This window comes from Monodelphis domestica, chromosome 3 (genome assembly GCF_027887165.1).
Source record: "Monodelphis domestica isolate mMonDom1 chromosome 3, mMonDom1.pri, whole genome shotgun sequence".
NCBI classification, from domain to species: domain Eukaryota; kingdom Metazoa; phylum Chordata; class Mammalia; order Didelphimorphia; family Didelphidae; genus Monodelphis; species Monodelphis domestica.
Window position 1 is genome coordinate 66,752,135 of NC_077229.1, and position 19,783 is coordinate 66,771,917.

Here is a 19,783-nt window from a genome sequence, read left to right on the forward strand (position 1 = left end):
GAGTCTCACCAGAGGTTGCAGGATATCCTCAATGGAGTTGAATTTGCTGGAGCCCCTTTGACCCATGTCTGTTGTGTAGAACAGGTTGAGGATGGTGAATTTGAGGTTGAAAACCTTCAAGTAGGGGCTCTCTGATGCTGTACAGGAGAGAAAGAGGGTCCCATGTCTGAGCCTCAGAAATGTTACATGAATGAGATAAAATGCTTTGTTAACCTTTAAATTTGATTCAAATGTTGATTGTTATAATCATTATCATTACTCTGGCACTATAAAGAACTTGTGAATTTGAAGTCAGAAAACCTGGCTTCAAATCCTTACCCTCCCATGTCCTACCTTTGGGCCTTAGTTTCCTCACATGTAAAATGAAGAGGTTTGTCCACCTTCAAGGGTAAGAATTCATTATTTGAAAAAATTTTTCAAAGAAACCTGAAAATTGATCTGACAAAAACTAGGGATGAACCAACATCTTGCCTGACTTAGAGAAATGAACTTCAAATTAGTAAGATATAAAGAGTGAAATGCTAAAAAAATGAGAGTTATGAGGAAAAATTTAACTTTCAAATTTATCAACAGGTGGACAGTTTATGATCACTTGAGGGATAGAGTATAGATAGCAAGATAAAATGAACTATGTTTTTAAGATGAAATTTAAAAGTCCCCCCTCTCCCAAACAAAATAGCTTAGGTAAAAGAATTACAAGGAATGAGGTAATAGGGTGGACCTTTGCTTCCAATTCTTCTGAAAAGAGTCTACTTTCCAGTTTACACTAATTCAAATTTGTAAGAGTAAAAGCTGAGGGTGGAGACAAGGTGGTGGAGAAGATACAAATCATCATGTGATGTCTATCAAATTACTACTTTTTGTGATCTCTGTGGTTAAAGTGGTCAAGGAAAGTTGTGAGTCTTTTTCTAAGACTTCATGTGGCTCACCATGAGCAGTCATTCCCAGGACAGCTGAACCTGCAGAGGTGACCAATTAGCCTCCAGGATGAGTGTCTGAGAACACTGGAGATTTAGAAGTGGTCAGTGTGACATGTGTGTTTCTCTTTACCACTGAACTTGGGAACTTAGGGCTAAGAAATGACTACAGGGGAAAGGGGGAGAGCATAACTGATTTTTTGCTAAAATTTAGATTTGTGGCATCAGTCCTGGGGAGAACTGATGTCATGTTCTAGGTCATGGGGATAACCTCAGATGAGGTTACAGGAGGTGAAGAAGAGTGTGTCCTGTGCCATGTAGGGGTGGTATCTGTCCCTGTGATGGTGAGAGCCCTGGCTTGAGCTATGTTTGATAAAAGAAGGACTGTGAATGAAAACTATTGACCATGGCCATACATGAATATTATAGGAAAGGGTACAGTCTAAGGGATATAGAGTTGGGGTGGGTCCCATATCCTCTACTTGGGTCAGCCACTGAATAATGTGGTTGGAGGGGGGGAAATCCATCATGAACTCTGGGAAAGGGTGTTAATTTTTGCATCCCATAGAAAGAATTTTAGATAAATGTCAGATGACCTACTCTTGATTCCTTAAGCTTCAACACCTTCTGAATATTCTTGTTGGAACCTCCACATGGGTCTCTCTTTTAGTCCCTTAATATTATAGGCCTTATATGTGTTAGCTATTATTGATCTGTCCAGTGCAGGTATGAATGGATTGATAATAACTCTAGCCCTTGACATGTTCTCAATCCTATCCACAAAGTACCAGGAGGTGTCTTGTTGACAACTGCCAAATGAATTTGTCATCAGAATTATAAACAAAGGCTTATCTTCTCCATCCCTTAAAAGCTCCATCCTTATTATCTGTCTTTCCTGATCAATCTTCCCTGTATGGGAAGAAAATATCAGATCTAGGATTTGAACCCAGGTCCTCTGGCATGAATGCATGTTCTTTCTACTGTATCACACACCCTTCATGAGTCATTAAGGGATAAAAGGCAAGGTTGACTTCCATGGACATGTCAGACTCAGAGTCTATAACTGCGATGATTGTTTTCCTCTCTCTATTTCACTAACATATAACCCCATGTTCCAGCAGGAAAGATAATGAAGGAAGTGTTCTTACCAGTGTCTGCAATAGTGGTCATGGTAGCCCAGGTGGATATTTTATCTTTGGGAATGAGAGGGGAAGCTGAGATGTTGGGCAAACCACTTGTGGACAGAATCTCAGCCTCAGCTCCTCGACTGATTTCCATTGTGGCTGTGGACTCAGTTAGGGCCAGCCCTTCCCTTGCAGTAGCCATGGATGTGATCTCTGAAGCAGATGTGTCCAGAGAGAGAATTGGCTTTGGATCTTCTCTACTGACACTGGAAAGACTTGTGGCTGAGGAGCTTATAGACCCTGCTGGAGGCACATTGGTCCAGGAGAAGAATGTGGTTGATGCTGTGGGGTCAACGGTAGCTGGGTAGGAAGGAACACCTTCTCCTGTCCCATCCCCAGGTAGGGTGGTTGAGATCTCTGCAATGAGCATAGTTTCAGATGGGCTCATCTCCACTCCAGACCAGGCAGTTGGTGCTACCATAGTCTCTGGCAAGGCAGAGGAAGCAGGCACAGTGATTTTTTCCAAACCAGAAATACCAGACATAGTGGTTGGGGTTGTTGTTGTTGCCAGAACAGCGTGTGTTCTTACTGCAGGGCTACAAGTTGTAGTCATTATGGTCTCTGGCTCTCTATCTGTGGTCCTTATCCTGCCCTTGCTTTCTGCACTGGGCCCTGTGACCAGAAGGGTGGATAATGGAGTTACAGCATATTTAGAACTATGGTCCATTTTCCATTAGCCTAGCAATGGAATAGTTCATCCTTGCCACCTACACTTCATGAATGTGGAAGGAATCAATCCAATTTACCTTTAGTTGATATATTCTTATAAGGAAGAAGTTTTGTTTTGCTTGTCAGTTGCCCTCATCAATTAGATGTTACATTTTATCACTTTTAAGTCTTTCTATCTCTTTTGACTATCTCTCCCTCTTTCCCTACTGAGTTGAATGCAAGGGCACAATTCTGTGTAGGGGTTTCAGGAGAAAGTATATATGAGAATAAGTATTCAACCCTCCTTTGTCTATTCAGAGGAGAGTGAAGTTCAAGTGATGCCTGCTCCCCCAACTCCTTCCATATTTGTATATTATTCTTCTAGAATACTTCAGTGATGAGAAATGAGTTCTACCTACTTATTCCTTATTGAATCACCAACATATTCCTTTTTTTCTTTCCCTTTTTCCACCCAACAGGAAATTGGAAGGGGTTAAATGGTTATAAAGTTGTTAATTTTTTATAGGGCCAAAAAGAATCCTCACACTTTTTTTATACGTGTGGAATGACTCATGTGAGCCCTCCACTATGAAATGATTAAATTTATCCAATTTTGTTAAAATGTCAGTTTTAATGTCATCTTTTCTGTGAAGCCATTCCTGCTACTCTCTCAATAATTTTCTTTTATTTCTAGTGATAAAATTGAAAGTAAATTCTATCAAACCTTCAAAGAAAAATCAATCCCAATATTATATAAACTATTACCAGAAATATGTAATTCTATTGAAACTATTGTTATTACAAAGTCTTGCTACCTGCACAAGGGAAAGACAAAGGAAAGAAAAGAAAATTAAAGACTATGCATACTATCTCTGCTGATACAAAAATACTAAATAAAAAATTAGCAAAATGATTACAGTTACATGTTTAAAAGATTTTCCACTCAGGGGCAGCTGGGTAGCTCAGTGAATTGAGAACCAGTCCTAGAGATGGGAGGTAAATAGCATTTTGCAAGATGAAGAGTCAGATCTATCTATCTATCTATCTATCTATCTATCTATCTATCTATGTATATATATATATATATATATATATATATCTCAGAGAAATTTTAAGGGTCTGTCCAATGAAATTGGGAGTAAAATTAGGACATCTATTATCACCATTAGTGTTAGAAATAATTCTAGGAATAGAAGCTACAGTAATACTGTGAAGAGATAAGTATTTGGGGGGCTGTGATCAGTATTTGCAGATGATATGATGGCCTGCTTAAAGAACCCTACAGAATCAACTAAAATTAATTTAAGCAATTAAAATACTCAACTAAGTCATGATATATTTAAAAAAACAGAATAATCCTCAGTTTTTGTGTTTTTCCAACAAATATCAAGCAGGAAGATATAGAAAAAGAAAACCCATTCAAAATAACTATAGAACTATAAAATAGTGTGAATCCATACATCACAAAGTAGAAGTATGTGAATAAGCTGGAGCCAAGATGGTAGATTACCAACAGCTACCCAGCTGAAGTCTCCTAATATTCAAATCCTAACAATATAAAATAACACCTCCAATCAAATTTGATAGTGGCAGAGCCAGCAAAAGGTCAAAGTGAGATATGTTTCTTTCCTAAGAAAACTTAAGAAGTTAGAAGAAGAAAGATGTGACTGAATGGGAGTGGGACAGATCTGTCTGTAACACACAGACAGTGGCAGCCTGTTGCTAAAGGGGTCAGACATTCTTTGTTTATATTCTACCTAGATTTATCTCTGGAGTTGTTGTCACCCTTGTTAGAATACAGGGTCCCTGTGAGAAAGGATTATTACATTGTCATACTGGACACCTACAAGTGCATTTCTCTTATCCTCTCCCATTTTCTGCTTTATGTCCTCAGGGACCCCTTCAAGTCTTAATTAAACCTTTTCAGGGGAGGAAGTAAACCATCACTCATTTTCCATCTTCAGTGCCAGAGGATAATGAAGATTGAAGAACAGACAGGGTTCAAAAGTGTAATTATTGAAGCAGGGAAGAATGAAAACATTTTTATTGAAAACCATTGGCCATTCCTAGGGGTGGAGTGAAGATGGAGGCTTAGATGCAGAGAATGGTCAGATCTCTGAAATCCCTTCCTTACCGATCACAAACTGAATGCTCCTAGGGGACTGAAAACCAAATCTAACAAAAACACAGAGACAAGGAACCCTCCAGCTGGACTCAATCCAAAAGGTATGCTCCCCAAAAGCCAGAATTCAAGATCACTCAGGTTCAAGGGTGAAGGCAGAAGGACAATCCATCCCAGGACCCCTCCCCCCTACTTAGAGCGCTAAGCCTCCAGCAGCAATAGGAACCTCTAGGCAGGCAAAGGGGCTTGTCTGGAGGGTGTACCTTGCAGACAGGGCTCTGCCAGGCTTACAGCGTGGAACACAGGCAGTGGGGAAGGAGCTAGAGAGGGAGCACAACAGAGCTGGCAGCCTGATCACAGAGCTGGAGACTCTCCATATTGCTCCAGCCTTCCAGGAGGTTTTGGCCTCAGACCACATCCAGCCCAATGCAGCTGAACTTAATCCCATCAAAAGTCTTCAGATGTCAGGGAAGCCCAAGCTCAAACACCCCTCCTCCACAGACTGCTGGACTTTAATCTAATCAAAAACCTCCAGAGGACAGGGAAGCTCAAAATCCAACACCCCTCCCCCACAGACTGTACAGAGAGATCTTCTGTCAAAGTTCCAAGTGGGGAGACTGACAGAAAACCCCAAAACCAAAAAAATGAGAGGAGCACAAGCACAGACAAATACCGGGAATAAAGAAGGGGTAAATATGAGCAAACAACAGAAAAAGAAGAAAGAAATCACAATAGACAGCTTCTATACAGGCAATGAACAAAGAGCAAATTGAACAGAGGAGGAGGGATCAGCAAATGATGAATCAGAAATCCCAGCGAATTGAATACAGGCTTTGAAAAAACTCAAAAAAATATAATTCAAAACACAATTAAGAGAGGGCTAAAGACAATTGGTAAAAAAATTAAAAACTAAGATAAGTCATTTGGAAACAAAAAATAGTGTCTTGAAAGCCAAAATCAACCAGCTTGAAAATGAGACAAAGGAGATGAAAGATGAGGCAAAGAAGGTGAAAGATGAGGCAAAGGAGATGAGAGATGAGGCACAGAGGATGAAAGATGACCTCCAAAGAAAATCAGACCAGAAGGAGAAGGATGATCAAAAATCCAGGAATGAAATACAGTCTTTAAGAACCAGAATACAACAATTAGAATTAAGTGACCTCACAAGGTAGTAGGAAACTTAAAACAAAACCAAAAAATTAGAAAATTGAGGAAAATATGAAGCATCTCATTCACAAAACAGATAATTTAGAAAATCGTTCGAGGAGACAATTTAAGAATTATTGGTCCACCAGAAGACCATGACAAAAGAAAAAGCCTGGACACACTACTACAGGAAATTATTCAAGAAAATTACCCTGATATTCTAGAAAAAGAGGGAAAAGTGGAAATTGAAAGAATCCACAGATCACCTCCTGTACTCAATCCCCAACTGACAACACCCAGGAATGTTATAGCCAAATTCAAGAAGTATCAGACCAAAGGAAAAATATTACAAGCTGCCAAGAAGAAGTCATTCAGATACCATGGAACCACAGTAAGGAAAACACAGAATCTGGCTGCATCTACACTGAAGGACCGAAAGGCATAGAATATGATATTCTGGAAAGGAAGGGAACTAGGTCTATAACCAAGAATCAACTACTCAACAAAACTGACTATATTCTTACAGGGTAAAATATGGTCATTCAACAAAATTGAAGAATCCCAAGAATTTATAAAGAAAAGACCAAACCTGAACAGAAAATTTGATGTCCAAGCACAGAACTCAAGAGAATCATCAAAAGGTAATTTAAAAAGAGGGAAAAAAGAAAAACAAAACAATAAAAAACCCTTTTTAAAGAGACTCAATAATTTAATATGATATATATCGCTATAAGAAAAGAGGTCATTGGTAACTCTTAAAAACTGTTGTTATCACCTGGGAAGCTAGAAGAACTATTCTTAGAGGGAACAGTGACAAACTGTAAAGGATGAAATCACAAGACATAAATAGGTATATAGATATAAATACATTACATGTGTATATATGTACACAAATAAAGCTAAAAAAGAGGTTAAATAAAAGAAATGTGAAAAGAAACAAAAGGGAATGAACTGATATGTAACAAAAAAAACTCATGGCGGGGGAGGGGAGAACATCAATACACTGAAGGGTAAAAAGGTTGAAGACAGGAAATACTCAAGTCTCACATGCATTGAAATTAACCTAAAGAGGGAAGAACAATCCAATCCATTGAGGCAGAGAATAGATTTGTGCCCTATAGGGGAATAGAAGGGCAACAAACCGACTGGTAGGGAGGGAAGCAGTATAAGTGCGGGAGAGGGTGGGGGGTATTTTTAAAAAGAATGCAAAGAAAACAAGGAGGGGAATAAGAAGAGAAGGGGGAAGAAAGGGAGGTAAAATAAGGGTGGGAACTAGGGGGACTGATTAAAAAGAAACATTGGTGTAGAAGGAAATAGTGAAAGAAGAAAAGGCAGGACTAGGAGTAGAAATCAAAATGCTGGGAAATACACAGCTGGTAATTATAACTCTGAATGTGAATGGAATGAAATCAACCATAAAATGCAAGCTTAGAGCAGAGTGGATTAGAATCCAAAATCCTACCATATGCTGTCTACAAGAAACACACATGAGGAAGATAGATACACATAGGGTGAAAGTAAGAGGATGGAGCCAAATATATTGGGCATCAACTGAAAAAAAGAAGGCAGGAGTCACAATCATGATATCTGACAAAGCCAAAGTAAAAATAAATCTAGTTCAAAGAGATAGGAAAGGTAATTACATCCTGATAAAAGGCAGTAGAGATAATGAGGAAATATCAGTACTCAACATGTCTGCACCAAATGGTATAGCATCCAAATTTCTAAAGGAGAAACTAGTGGAGCTCAAGGATGAAATAGATAGAAAAACTATATTACTGGGAGACCTGAACCTTCTCCTATGAGAACCAAATAAATCAAACCAAAAAATAAATAAGAAAGAAGTAAGAGAATTGAATGAAATCTTAGAAAAATTAGAGTTGGTAGAAATGTGGAGAAAAATAAATAGGGACAAAAAAGAATAAACCTTCTTTTCCGCAGCACATGGTACATTCACAAAAATTGACCATGTATTATGGCATAAAAACATTGCAAACAAGTGCAAAAGAGTAGAAATAATAAAAACAACCTTTTCAGATCACAATGCAATGAAAATAATAATTAGTAAGGGTACATGGAGAAGTAAATAAAAAATTGATTGGAAATTAAACAATACAATTCTCCAAAATCAAAGAACAAATCATAGAAACAATAATTTCATTGAAGAAAATGACAATGATGAGCCATCCTTTCAAAACCTATGGGATATAGCCAAGGAAGTACTCAGGGGGAAATTTATATCCTTGAGTTCATACATTAACTAATTAGGGAGGGCAGAGCTCAATGGATTGGGCATGCAAATTAAAAAACTAGAAAGTGAACAAATTAAAAATCCTCAGATGAAGACTAAATTAGAGATCCTAAAAATCAAAGGAAAAATTAATAAAATTGAAATTCAAAGAACTATTGATTTAATAAATAAGACTAGTAGCTGGTACTTTGAAAAAACAAACAAAATAGACAAAATACTGGCCAGTCTAATTAAAAAAAGGAAAGAAGAAAACCCAATTGACAATATCCAAGATGAAAAAAGAGACCTCACCTCTAATGAAGAAGAAATTAAGGCAATCATTAAAAAAGTTATGCCCAATTATATGGCAACAAATATGGCAGTCTAGGTGAAAAGGATGAATACTTACAAAAAAAATTGCCTAGCCTAACAGAGGAAGACATAGATTACCTAAACAACCCATTATCAGAAAAAGAAATTGAATAAGCCTTCAAAGAACTCCCTAAGAAAAAATCCCTAGGTCCAGATGGATTCACAAATAAATTCTATCAAACATTCAAAGAACAACTAATCCTATTATTATACAAACTATTTGACAGAATAAGCAAAGAAGGAGTTCTACCAAATTCATTTTATGACACAAATATGGTACTGATCCCCAAAACAGGCAGGTCAAAAAACAGAGAAAGAAAACTATAGACCAATCTCCCTAATGAATATAGATGCAAAAATCTTAAATAGGATACTAGCAAAAAGACTCCAGCAAATCATTGTAATGGTGAAAATCACCTTTAAAGATTGTTATAATATTAATTTATTGTTGCCAAGGAATTTACTTATGAAATTCCTAAAATGAAACACTCAAGTCAGAATGGAGTTATGGTGGTTTAATCACAATGGGACTAAGAAAAAGGAGAGGGAGAGAAGGAGAAGGGAGAAAAGGGAAAAAGTTTAACTCAACCCTCTGGCAGAGCCAGAGGGAGTTTAGGCCCAAAGGGCCAAGGTAGAGAAGAGAATCAGTCCTTGACTCACATGACCAATCTGAAGGAAAGCTGTCTGCCAGCCTCCTCTCTGCTAGAGCTCCTAGCAACAACTGCCACCTAGACCAGTCCACAGGAAGTCAGCGAATTCCTGAGGCTGTTCCCTACCTTATTTCCTGTGCCTCACAAGGGCCAATGGTGGCTCAAGCTTGGCTTAGGACAGTCCAGGTGAGCAATCAGTTATTTCTGATTTGTCATTGACTATCACATGCCCATGTAGTGTGGGTGTGCACAATCTTGGGTGCTAGAATAAGCAAGATGGAGATTTTAAAATTCACATTATCACAAGGGTTATTCACTATGACCAGGTAGGATCCAAACCAGGAATTCAAGGATGGTTCAATATTAGGAAAACCATCCACATAATTGACCATATTAACAAGCAAACTGACAAAAATCACATGATTATCTCAATAGATGCAGAAAAAGCCTTTGATAAAACACAACATCCATTCCTATTGGAAACACTAGAAAGTATAGGAATAGAAGAGCCTTTCATAAAAATAATAAGAAGTATATATCTAAAACCATCAGCAAACATCATCTGCAATGGGGAAAAAATAGAAGCCTTCCCAATAAGATCAGGAGTGAAACAAGGATGCCCATTATCACCTCTATTATTTTAACATTGTACTAGAAGCAGTAGCAATTAGAGAAGAAAAAGAAATTGAAGGTATTAAAACTGGCAATGAGAAGACCAAGCTATCAGTCTTTGCAGATGATATGATGGTGTACTTAAAGAATCCTAGAGAATCAACCAAAAATCTGGTAACAATACTCAACAACTTTAGCAAAGTCGCAGGATACAAAAAATAAACCCGCATGAGTCATCAGCATTTCTATATATCTCCAACCCATTTCAGCAGCAAGAATTAAAAAGAGAAATTTCATTTAAAATTTCTCTAGACAATATAAAATACTTAGGAATCTATCTGCTGAGACAAACACAGAACTATATGAACACAACTACAAAACACTCTCCACATAAGTAAAACTAGATGTAAGCAATTGGAAAAATATTGATTGTTCATAGGTGGGAAGAGCTAACATAATAAAAATGACAATCCTGCCCAAATTAGCTTACTTGTTTAGCACCATACACATTGGACTAACAAAAAAAATTTTTTACTGAATTATGAAAAACCATAACAAGGTTCATTTGGAAGAACAAAAGGTCAAGGGTATCCAGGGAAATCATGAAAAAAAAATGCAAAGGAAGGAGGACTTGCAGTCCCAGATCTCAAACTATACTATAAAGCAGTGGTCATCAAAACACTTTGATACTGGTTTTGAGACAGAAAGGAAAATCAGTGGAATAGACTAGGGGCAAATGACCTCAGCAAGACAGTCTATGATAAGCCCAAAGATCCCAGTTTTGGGGACCAAAACCCACTATTTGATAAAAAAAACTGCTGGGAAAATTGGAAGACAGTATGGGAGAGATTAGGTTTGGATAAACATCTCACACCCTACACCAAGATAAACTGAGAATGAGTGAATGACCTGAATATAAAGAAGAAAACTAGAAGCAAGTCAGGTGAACACAGAATAGTATACTTGCCAGATCTTTGGGAAAGGAAAGACTTTAAAACCAAGCAAGAACATTAAAAAATCACGAAATATAAAATCAATAATTTTGGTTACATCAAATTAAAAAGTTTTTGTACCAACAAAATGAATGCATCCAAAATTCGAAGGGAAGCAACCAACTGTGGGAAACAATCTTCATTACAAAAACCTCTGACAAAGGTCTAATTACTCAAATTTATAAAGAGCTAAACCAATTTTACAAAAAATCAAGCCATCCTCTCCAATTGATAAATGGGCAAGGGACACGAATAGGCAATTTTCAGTTAAAGAATTCAAAAGTATTAATAAGCACATGAAAAAGTGCTCTTAATCTCTAATAATCAGAGAAATGCAAATCAAAACAACTCTGAGTTATTGCCTCACACTAGCAGATTGGCTAACATGATAGTAAAGGAAAGTAATGAATGCTGGAGGGGGTGTGGCAAAGCTGGGACATTAATGTATTGCTGGTGGAGTTGTGAATTGATCCAACATTTCTTAGGGCAATTTAGAACTAAGCCCAAAGGGTGCTAAAAGACTGTCTGCCCTTTGATCCAGCCATAGCACTGCTGGATTTGTACCCAAAGAGATAAGGAAAAAGACTTGTACAAAAATATTCATAGCTGCGAGGGGATGCCCTCCAATTGGGGAATGGCTGAACAAATTATGGTATATGTTGGTGATGGAATATTATTGTGCTAAAAGGAATAATAAAGTGGAGGAATTCCATGGGGACTGAAACAACCTCCAGGAATTGATGCAGAGTGAGAGGAGCAGAACCAGGAAAACATTGTACCCAAAGACTAATACACTGTGGTAAAATCGAATGTAATGGACTTCACAGTGATCCTAAACAACTTGGAGGAATCTATAAAAAAAAAAAAAAAAACCACTATCCACATTCAGAGGAAACACTATGGGAGTAAAACCACTGAAGAAAAACAACTGTTTGAATACATGGGTCAAAGGGATATGGTTGGGCGTGTAGACTCTAAATGAACATCCTAGTGCAAACAATAACATGGAAATAGGTTCTGATTAAGGACATAAGTAATACCCAATGAAATTGCAAGTCTGTTGCAGGAAGGGTGGGTGGAGGGGAGGGAGGGAAATGAAGTGAGTATTGTAACCAAAAAAAAATTAAATTAAATTAAATAAAAAAAAGAAAACCATTAGATAATATTACTGAATGAAGATTATACAGGAGGGGCACAAGACTCCCTGAAATGCTTGGAGATGCCTTCTGTGTACCAGGGTTAAATAGAACACAAGCTTTGGCTCTAAATATTGAATAAGAAGGGGATAGGGGTAACCTGCTTTCCAAGTCCTATTGGGTTAATTTTTACCTTTTTGAACAATTTAGATATGTTTTGAGTAGCAAAATAACCCCTATAGATATATGAATAAAGTGGCCATTTCTAACAGCATACCTTATTCTGAACCCCCAAACTCATTTTCCCCTCTGCCCTATTCCCCTCCTTCCAAAAAAAAGGCAAAATATATTTTTCATTGTAATATCCCAGAAAATAGAGAAATTAAGAAATTGAAAACTCACTGTTTGTGGAGAGGGTTGGCATCTGGGGGTTATACCCTGTAGTTGGGGAGGGGAGAAGAAAAAGAGAAGGAAGAAAGAAATTAGGAGAGAAGGAGAGATTAAGGGGAGGGAAGAGAAGAAGAAGGGAGGGAAGCAGGCAGGGAAACAGAGATGAAAGGAGGGGAGAGCCGAGGAGAACAGAACAGAATGAAAGAAAATAGGACAGAATAGAAGTGAAGACAAGAGGAGAGGGAAATAGAGAAAAGAGAAGAATAAAAAAAGAAAAAAGATGAAGGAGAAATGATATGAGAAGGAAAAGTAATGGTTGAGGCAAGAAGAGAGAGAGGAGCAGAGAGAAAGAAAGAGAGAGAGAGAGAGAGAGAGAGAGAGAGAGAGAGAGAGAGAGAGAGAGAGAGAGAGAGAGAGAGAACACATAAATCTTTTGGTATCTGGGAAAACGTTGAAGCAATGGAGAGGTGTTCTGGGGCCCACATAGTTGGTAAAATGGCACTTTATTATTCAAAGCACTTCCTCAATCAAGAGGAAGGGAGATTGATGGCATACATCTTTGTTTAAGGAGCCTAAGAAAAATCGAGCCACTTATGATTTTTAGAAGTAAACCCCCACATATCTGTATTTGTCACCACTTTGTGGGCCAGCCTCCCAGGAGGGATAGAAAAAAACCATGAAGATGAAGGTGGTCTAAAAGTAAAGAAGAATTTAGGGTAGGTGGGTTGTTTTCTGGAAATGGAACCACCTAGAAAAATAAAGATGTATGTCCGAATTTGGGCTACTCACCGTCCACATAGAGGCTTTCATTATCTAGAATATAAGATCCCAACTTTGTTATTCCATTAGTCTGTTGACTCAGCTCTTGGTAAATCTTCTTTTTGTCCAAGACAGGGATGGATAAAACTTCCTGATAACAACATATAACCTCCACTCCTGTTGCTTTCCCATTATTCATAGACCTAGAAATTGATGATTTAGACAAGAGATATCAAAACATGGCCCTTCCTGAAAAATCACCTGAACAAGACTAAAGTGTAGGAGTTCCTCTCTAATTTTAAAGTGTTCATGATGAAATATATAACCATGCATAGTTTTCTGAGTCAATATGCAGGGGACAGGGATGTTGATGTACAATTTAGTGGCCTCTGTTTCCTTTTGAATTTGACACCAGTAGTTTAATTAACAAAATTTAGTTATTCAGAAAACACTCTTGAAAGAAGTGGCCCACTTTGAACAATGGTTTGGAGAGAATTGTAGTTTGAGAGCTGAAAATGACACTGGAAAATATCAAAACCAACCTTCTCGTTTTAAAGATGAAGAAATTGAGGCAAAGACAAGTTATGTGACTTGCTGAGGATCACACAGCTGCTAAGAGTCTCAGAGAGAACTTGAACTAAGGTCTTCCTGATTGCAAGCTCAGCACTCTGATCTGCTGCAATGAAATTGGCAGTGCTGTGTAAATTCACTCACATCTATGTTTACAAGTGTGTATGGGATCATATTATTTTCAGTAGTTTCTTTAGAGTAGTAGAAAGACCACCAGATTTAAAATCAAAGGGACTGTGTGTTCAAATTCTGGATCTGACAGTATCTATGATCTTGGAAAAGTCACTGGAATCTCCTTGGGTCTTTGTTATTTCATCTGTAAATGAAGAGAGTGGTTCATGTCCTCTATTATCTCTTTAAGCTTCCATTCTATAATCCTATGATTCTAGAGACAGTGAATGTTGATATGGTCTAATCAATTATTTTCTAAGAACTCTGTTGGTGCCTCCTATGTTATTTCTTTCATGTGGAGTTATAAAGTTAAAGTGATTAGAGTAACAACCTTGTCTTTGGAAGACTTATGGGAAAAGAAGTTTTTCTCCACCAGGGAAAGGGTAGAAGGTGCCCACAATATTTCTAATGGCTTGTTGGTTGGGGGGGGGGGTTGTTAATCCTTTACAGCTTGGAAAAAAAGGAATTGTTATTGGGAAGAAGAAGCAGCCTGTGTATGATCTTTGTCAAATGGGAATGTTATTGTCCCTGCTATTTGAGCTGATGGCTTTCAAGATTCTCACCTCAGCAAGGTCACACTGCATCCAGAATACTGAGAGCCAAGGCTGCTTCTTTCAAACAATACCTTGAACTGGAAACAAAAAGAGAGAAGGGAACTTTTGAGTACCTGGCTAGAGGAAGTCTATATACCCAGGGATGAGGAAGGCAGCATGGAAGCAAGGAGGAAGAGGGGGACTGGGGAGGGCGGGTCTCACCAGGTGCTGCAGGATAAATTCAGTAGCACGGAATGTGTTGGAACGCCTTTGACTCATCGTTGTTGTGTAAAACATGTTGGTGATGGTGAAATTGAGGGTGAAGGTCTTCAAGTTGGAGCTCCCTGCTGCTGTACAGAAGGGAAAGATACCCAATTGTCTGAGCCTTACAAATGTTATTCAAATGAGAGAAAATGCTTTGTAAATCTTGAAGATCTCTTAAATGCTAGTTATTGTGGTGACAATTATCATGATTATGACCATTATTCCAGGTGGCCCTGTTCTAGTTCTTCCTCAGAGGAAAACTGAGGATACCTCTACTGTCCTTTTTTCTGGCAGTATTAAAAATTGTGGACTTGGGAGTCAGAAGACTTGTGTTCAAATCATGGCCCTGCCATATCCTATGTTTTTGCCTTAGTTTCCTCACATGTAAAATGAGGTTAATCCAGTTTCAAGAGTAAGAACTCATTACTTGACAAAAATTGCTTGTAATACTGAAAATTAGTCCAAGAGAAACTAGGGATAGACTGATATCTTGCTTGGCATAACAAAGTAAACTCCAAATGGGTATATAAGTTAGCTACCTAAAAGGTGATATAAAGAAATGAAAGTTATCAGGAAAATTCTATCTTTCATTTTAATGGACAGAGGGACAGTTCATGTTCACATGAGGGATAGATAGGACAGCAAGTTTAAATGGACCACATGTTGCAAATTTAAAATTAGTTTTTTTCCTCCAAAACAAAACCAATGTAAGTAAAATGAGAAGGGAATCGGGTTACTGGAGTGAAAAAATCTTTGCTTCATATTCTTCTGATAAGGGTCTCATTTCCAATTTCCAATAATTCAAATTTATAAGAATAGAAGCCAAGGGCAGAGTCAAGATGGTGGAGAAGATACACATCCCTCATCTGATCTCTATCAAATTGTACCCAAAAACCTGATACAATGTCCTAAAATGAATTCTGGAAGAGTATATCACACAAAAAAAGACAAACAAATGATTTTCCAGCACAAAATGACTTTGAAGACCTGCAGGACAGATGATGTGTACAGAGGTGGAGGTGGAAGTAGAGCACAGTGCACTAGGGCAGACCGCATCAAGCCAAAAGGACTTGTCCACAACTGAAACAACAGGAAAGGCTTCTGGAGCATTCATCCCCAGTCAATAAGGGGGTGAGAGATCAGACAGTTGCTCAGAAGGAGATTACAAGAATCCCTTTGCTGACAATGAAGGCAATTCTCCTGTTGCATTGCTCATATTCAGAAACTGATCCCTGTCTGTGGGGGAGATCTCAAGGTGGAGGAGTGCTAGCAGACAGGAGTGCTTGTAGCCCCAGGAGTGGGGTTTGGGAGCAGCACTCTCCCTGGTCACAGTTCAAAGTGGGGGGAAATGGCTGGGGTTACTCAGAAACCAGAATTTAGATCAGAAGACCATTAAAAACACCTTTGTTTGCATGATCCCACATTTGAAGAACTGAAAGAAGATAGATCCCCAGAGAGTATACTCTGAAGGCAGCTGCACAAAGAATCTGAAACTGAGAACAGCACTCCATTCATCACAGATACATATTCCAAGTTTAACTGTCTTTTTATTTTTTTTAATTTTATTTAATTAGTTAATTTAGAATATTTTCCCTGGTTACATGAATCACGTTCTTTCCCTCACCTCCCTCACCCCCCTCCTGTAGTCAGTGCAAAATTCTACTGGGATTTACAGGTGTCCTTGTTCAAAAATTTCCATATTACTGATGTTTACACTAGGGTGATAATTTAGAGTCTACATCCCCAATCATATCCCCATTGACCCATATGGTCAAGCAATTGTTTTTCTTCTGTGTTTCTGTTCCCACAATTTTTCCTCAGAATGTGGATAGCATTCTTTCTCATAAATCCCTCTGAATTGTTCTCGATCATTTCATTGCTACTAATAGAGAAGTCCATAATATTTGATTGTACCACAGTGTCTCAGTCTCTGTGTACAATGTTCTCCTGGTTCTGTTCCCCTCACTCTAAATCAATCCTGAAGGTCATGCCAGTTCACATGGAATTCCTCCAGTTCACTATTCCTTTGAGTACAATAACATTCCATCACCAACATATACCACAATTTCTTCATCCATTCCCCAATTGAAGGGAGTCCCCTCATTTTCCAATTTTTTTGCCACCACAAAGAAATTAGCTATGAATATTTTTGTACAAGACTTTCCTTATTATCTCTTTGGGAGTATTGTTAGATTTAAAATGGATGAGGTCTTAAACTGTAGTGAGCCAAAATGGTGGAAGATATAAATTGTGATAGATATAAGAAAGGGTGAGTAAATTTGGCCACAGAAAATATGTTTCACTACAGTGTCTTGGTTTTAAATCAAATATAAGGTGGTCGCCAGGGAAATATTCCCAATTATTCAAATACCCAAGTCAATTGGGTTTTATAGAGATTTTTAATTAATAATATAATGAGGAATTAGAGAAAGAGTAGGAAAGAAATAATTATGAAGGGCCTCAAGCAAATATGGCCTAGACCTGAGTCTTAAGAGAATCAGTCAGTCAGTCTTTTAACACTCACCACAAGGTCTGTCTAAACAAGGATTCTAGTGACACCAGGCCAGCTCCATCTCAGCTGACTTCACCAGAGAGCCTTCCTGCCAGAGACTGTTCCAAAGGGCCTCTCTCCAGAGCCTCCAGAGGCACAGAGTCCCCTTAGAGGAGCTCCAGCAAGACCTCCTTAGAGATTGTCCTCCAAGAGCTTCCCTTCTCCAGAGCCTCTCTCAAGAGATTCTTCCCAAGTGGTCCTCATCAGAGAGCCTCCAAAAGGAATTCTCCCAAAAGGGATATATTCTCAAGAGATTCTGCCTTTTCTTATATAAGGGTTTTCTCCCATGTCACCTCCCCTAAGTCCCTACATCTTCCAATCACTCCCATCTAAATTCCTGCTAAGTCAACCAATCTCCTCAGTAAGTCTGAATCAGAAAAAATGCCGCTGTGTCAACCAATCTCCTCAGTAAGTCTGAAGTAGAGAAAACCCAGCTGAGTCAACTAATCTCATCAAGAGAAAACTTGCCTGACCCTTTTAGGTACCTAGCATCCCATTGTATCAATTCTAAAAACAGGCCTGGCTCAAAGAACTCCTTGCCTTATTATAAGCATGGGTCCAAGTACTTTCATTGTTTAGCAAGGAGTTTTCTCTCCTAAAGTAGTCTTAAGTACGGGTAGAGTAGGGGTCCTCCCATAGCAAGGAGTTTTCTCCACTAAAGCAGTCTTAAGTACGGTTGGAGTAGAGGTCCTCCCATTTCTGATCCTGGCGAGTTCTCACATCAAAATGGGGAATGTTTCACAGTAGGTAATTTGTTCCAATTAAGAATTCCCCAATGGGGAAATTTTTAACATTCACAAGTCTGAGAGATTTCAAGATTTACAGTATCAACCCAGCAGTGCTATGGCTGGATCAAAGGGCTAACTACCTCTTTTGAAATGAAAAGGAAAGGGCTGGAAGTGAGCAAATAACAGAAAAAGAAACACAATACTGAAAGCTATTTTGGTAACAGAAAAAAAAAAAAACCAATGCTGCTGAACCCCAAATGCCCAATAAAAACAGGGATTACTCTCAATTTCCCCAAAAATGAATTAATGGAGGAAGCTCAATAAGAGGTTTAGAAATCAAATAAGAGAAGCTACAAGAAAATTTGGGAGAAATAACGAGAGTGATACAGGAAAATCATGAAAAATAGTCAATAAATTGGTAAAAGAGGTACAAAAATATTGAAGAAATTAATACCTTTAAAATCACAATAGAAAAAGTGGTAAAAGATGTATAAAAATTCAAAGAGAGGAACTCTTTTGAAAAGCAGTATTGGCTATATGGGACAAGATATACAAAAATGCACTGAAGAAGAACTTCTAGAAAGGCAAAATTGGAGCTATATAAAAAAGTGGCATAAAATCTCACTGATGAAAAGAATACTTTAGAAACTACAATTGGTCAAATGGAAAACAAATTTAAAAAGTCACTCAAAAATCATCACTTATCTTATATACTATACTGAGATAAGGTCAAAATGGCTATATGATTTTGATATAGAGTGATAATATAAATTAGAAGAATACAGAGTAGTTTACCTCCCAAATGCATGGAGAAGGGAAGAATTTATGACCAAACAAGAGAGAATTATAACATGTAAAATGAATAATTTTCATTTGAATTAAAAAGTAACTGTAGAAACAAAAGCAATGGAAACAAGATTAGAAGGGAACAACAAAGGGGGAGGGAGCTTAAAACAAGTTTCTCTGTTAAAAGTCTCATTTCTCAAATGTATAAGAAAACAAGTTATTCTCCAATTTGGCAAATGGTGAAAAGATATGAATGGGGAATTTTCAGATGAAGAAAATAAAGCCATCAATAATAATATAAAAACATGTTTTAAATCATTTGAGATTAGAGAAATGCAAACAATTCCACGGTATGACCTCCCACCTATATGACTGGCCAATGAAACAGTAAATGAAAGGGATACATTTTGGAGAGCATAGGCAAATTTGGGAAAGTAGTGCATTGTTGATGGAGTTGTGAACTGATCCAACCATTCTGGAGAGCAATTTGGAACTAGGCCCTAAGAACTATAAAGTTGTGCATAGCCATTAATCCCATAATACCACTGCTGGTTCTGTATTCAAACAAGATTATAAAGAAGGGAAAGGACCTACTTGTACAAAAGTTTTTATAGTTGCTCTGTATGTGGTGGCAAAATTTGGAAACTGAGGGAATGTTCATCAATTGGGGAATGACTGTATATGTTGGTGATGGAATATTATTGTTCTATAAGTAATGATAAGCAGGACGATTTCAGAAAAGCTGGAAAGAACTACATGAACTGATGCTGAGTGAAATAAGCAGGAATTGAAGAATATTGTACACAGTAACAACAGTATTCTAAGATGATCGACTATGAAATTCTTTACTCTCAGCAATGCAATAATCTGGGACAATTCTGGGCCAGCAATGCAAAATCTGGGACTTCTGACAAAGAATGCTATCCACGTTCAGAGGGAAAAAAATTGTGGGAGTCAGAAGCAGATCAAAGCATACTGACTTTTATATTAGTTCATCTACAGTTTTATTTTATAGTTTGGGT

At 37.9% G+C, this 19,783-nt stretch overlaps 1 protein-coding gene across 1 annotated transcript in view; it reads right to left on the minus strand.

The window, feature by feature from the left end:
• The window catches only part of LOC103093868 (mucin-16-like), a 74,632-nt gene that overhangs the window by 188 nt on the left and 54,661 nt on the right, over positions 1-19,783 (minus strand). Inside the window, exons 9-14 of the mRNA XM_056820966.1 lie at positions 14,655-14,782; positions 14,463-14,530; positions 13,189-13,361; positions 12,412-12,447; positions 2,066-2,713; positions 10-137 (exon numbers count right to left, since the gene is read on the minus strand). Of these exons, the coding sequence (XP_056676944.1) occupies positions 10-137; positions 2,066-2,713; positions 12,412-12,447; positions 13,189-13,361; positions 14,463-14,530; positions 14,655-14,782 (1,181 nt within the window). The remainder of the gene's footprint in view (positions 1-9; positions 138-2,065; positions 2,714-12,411; positions 12,448-13,188; positions 13,362-14,462; positions 14,531-14,654; positions 14,783-19,783) is intronic.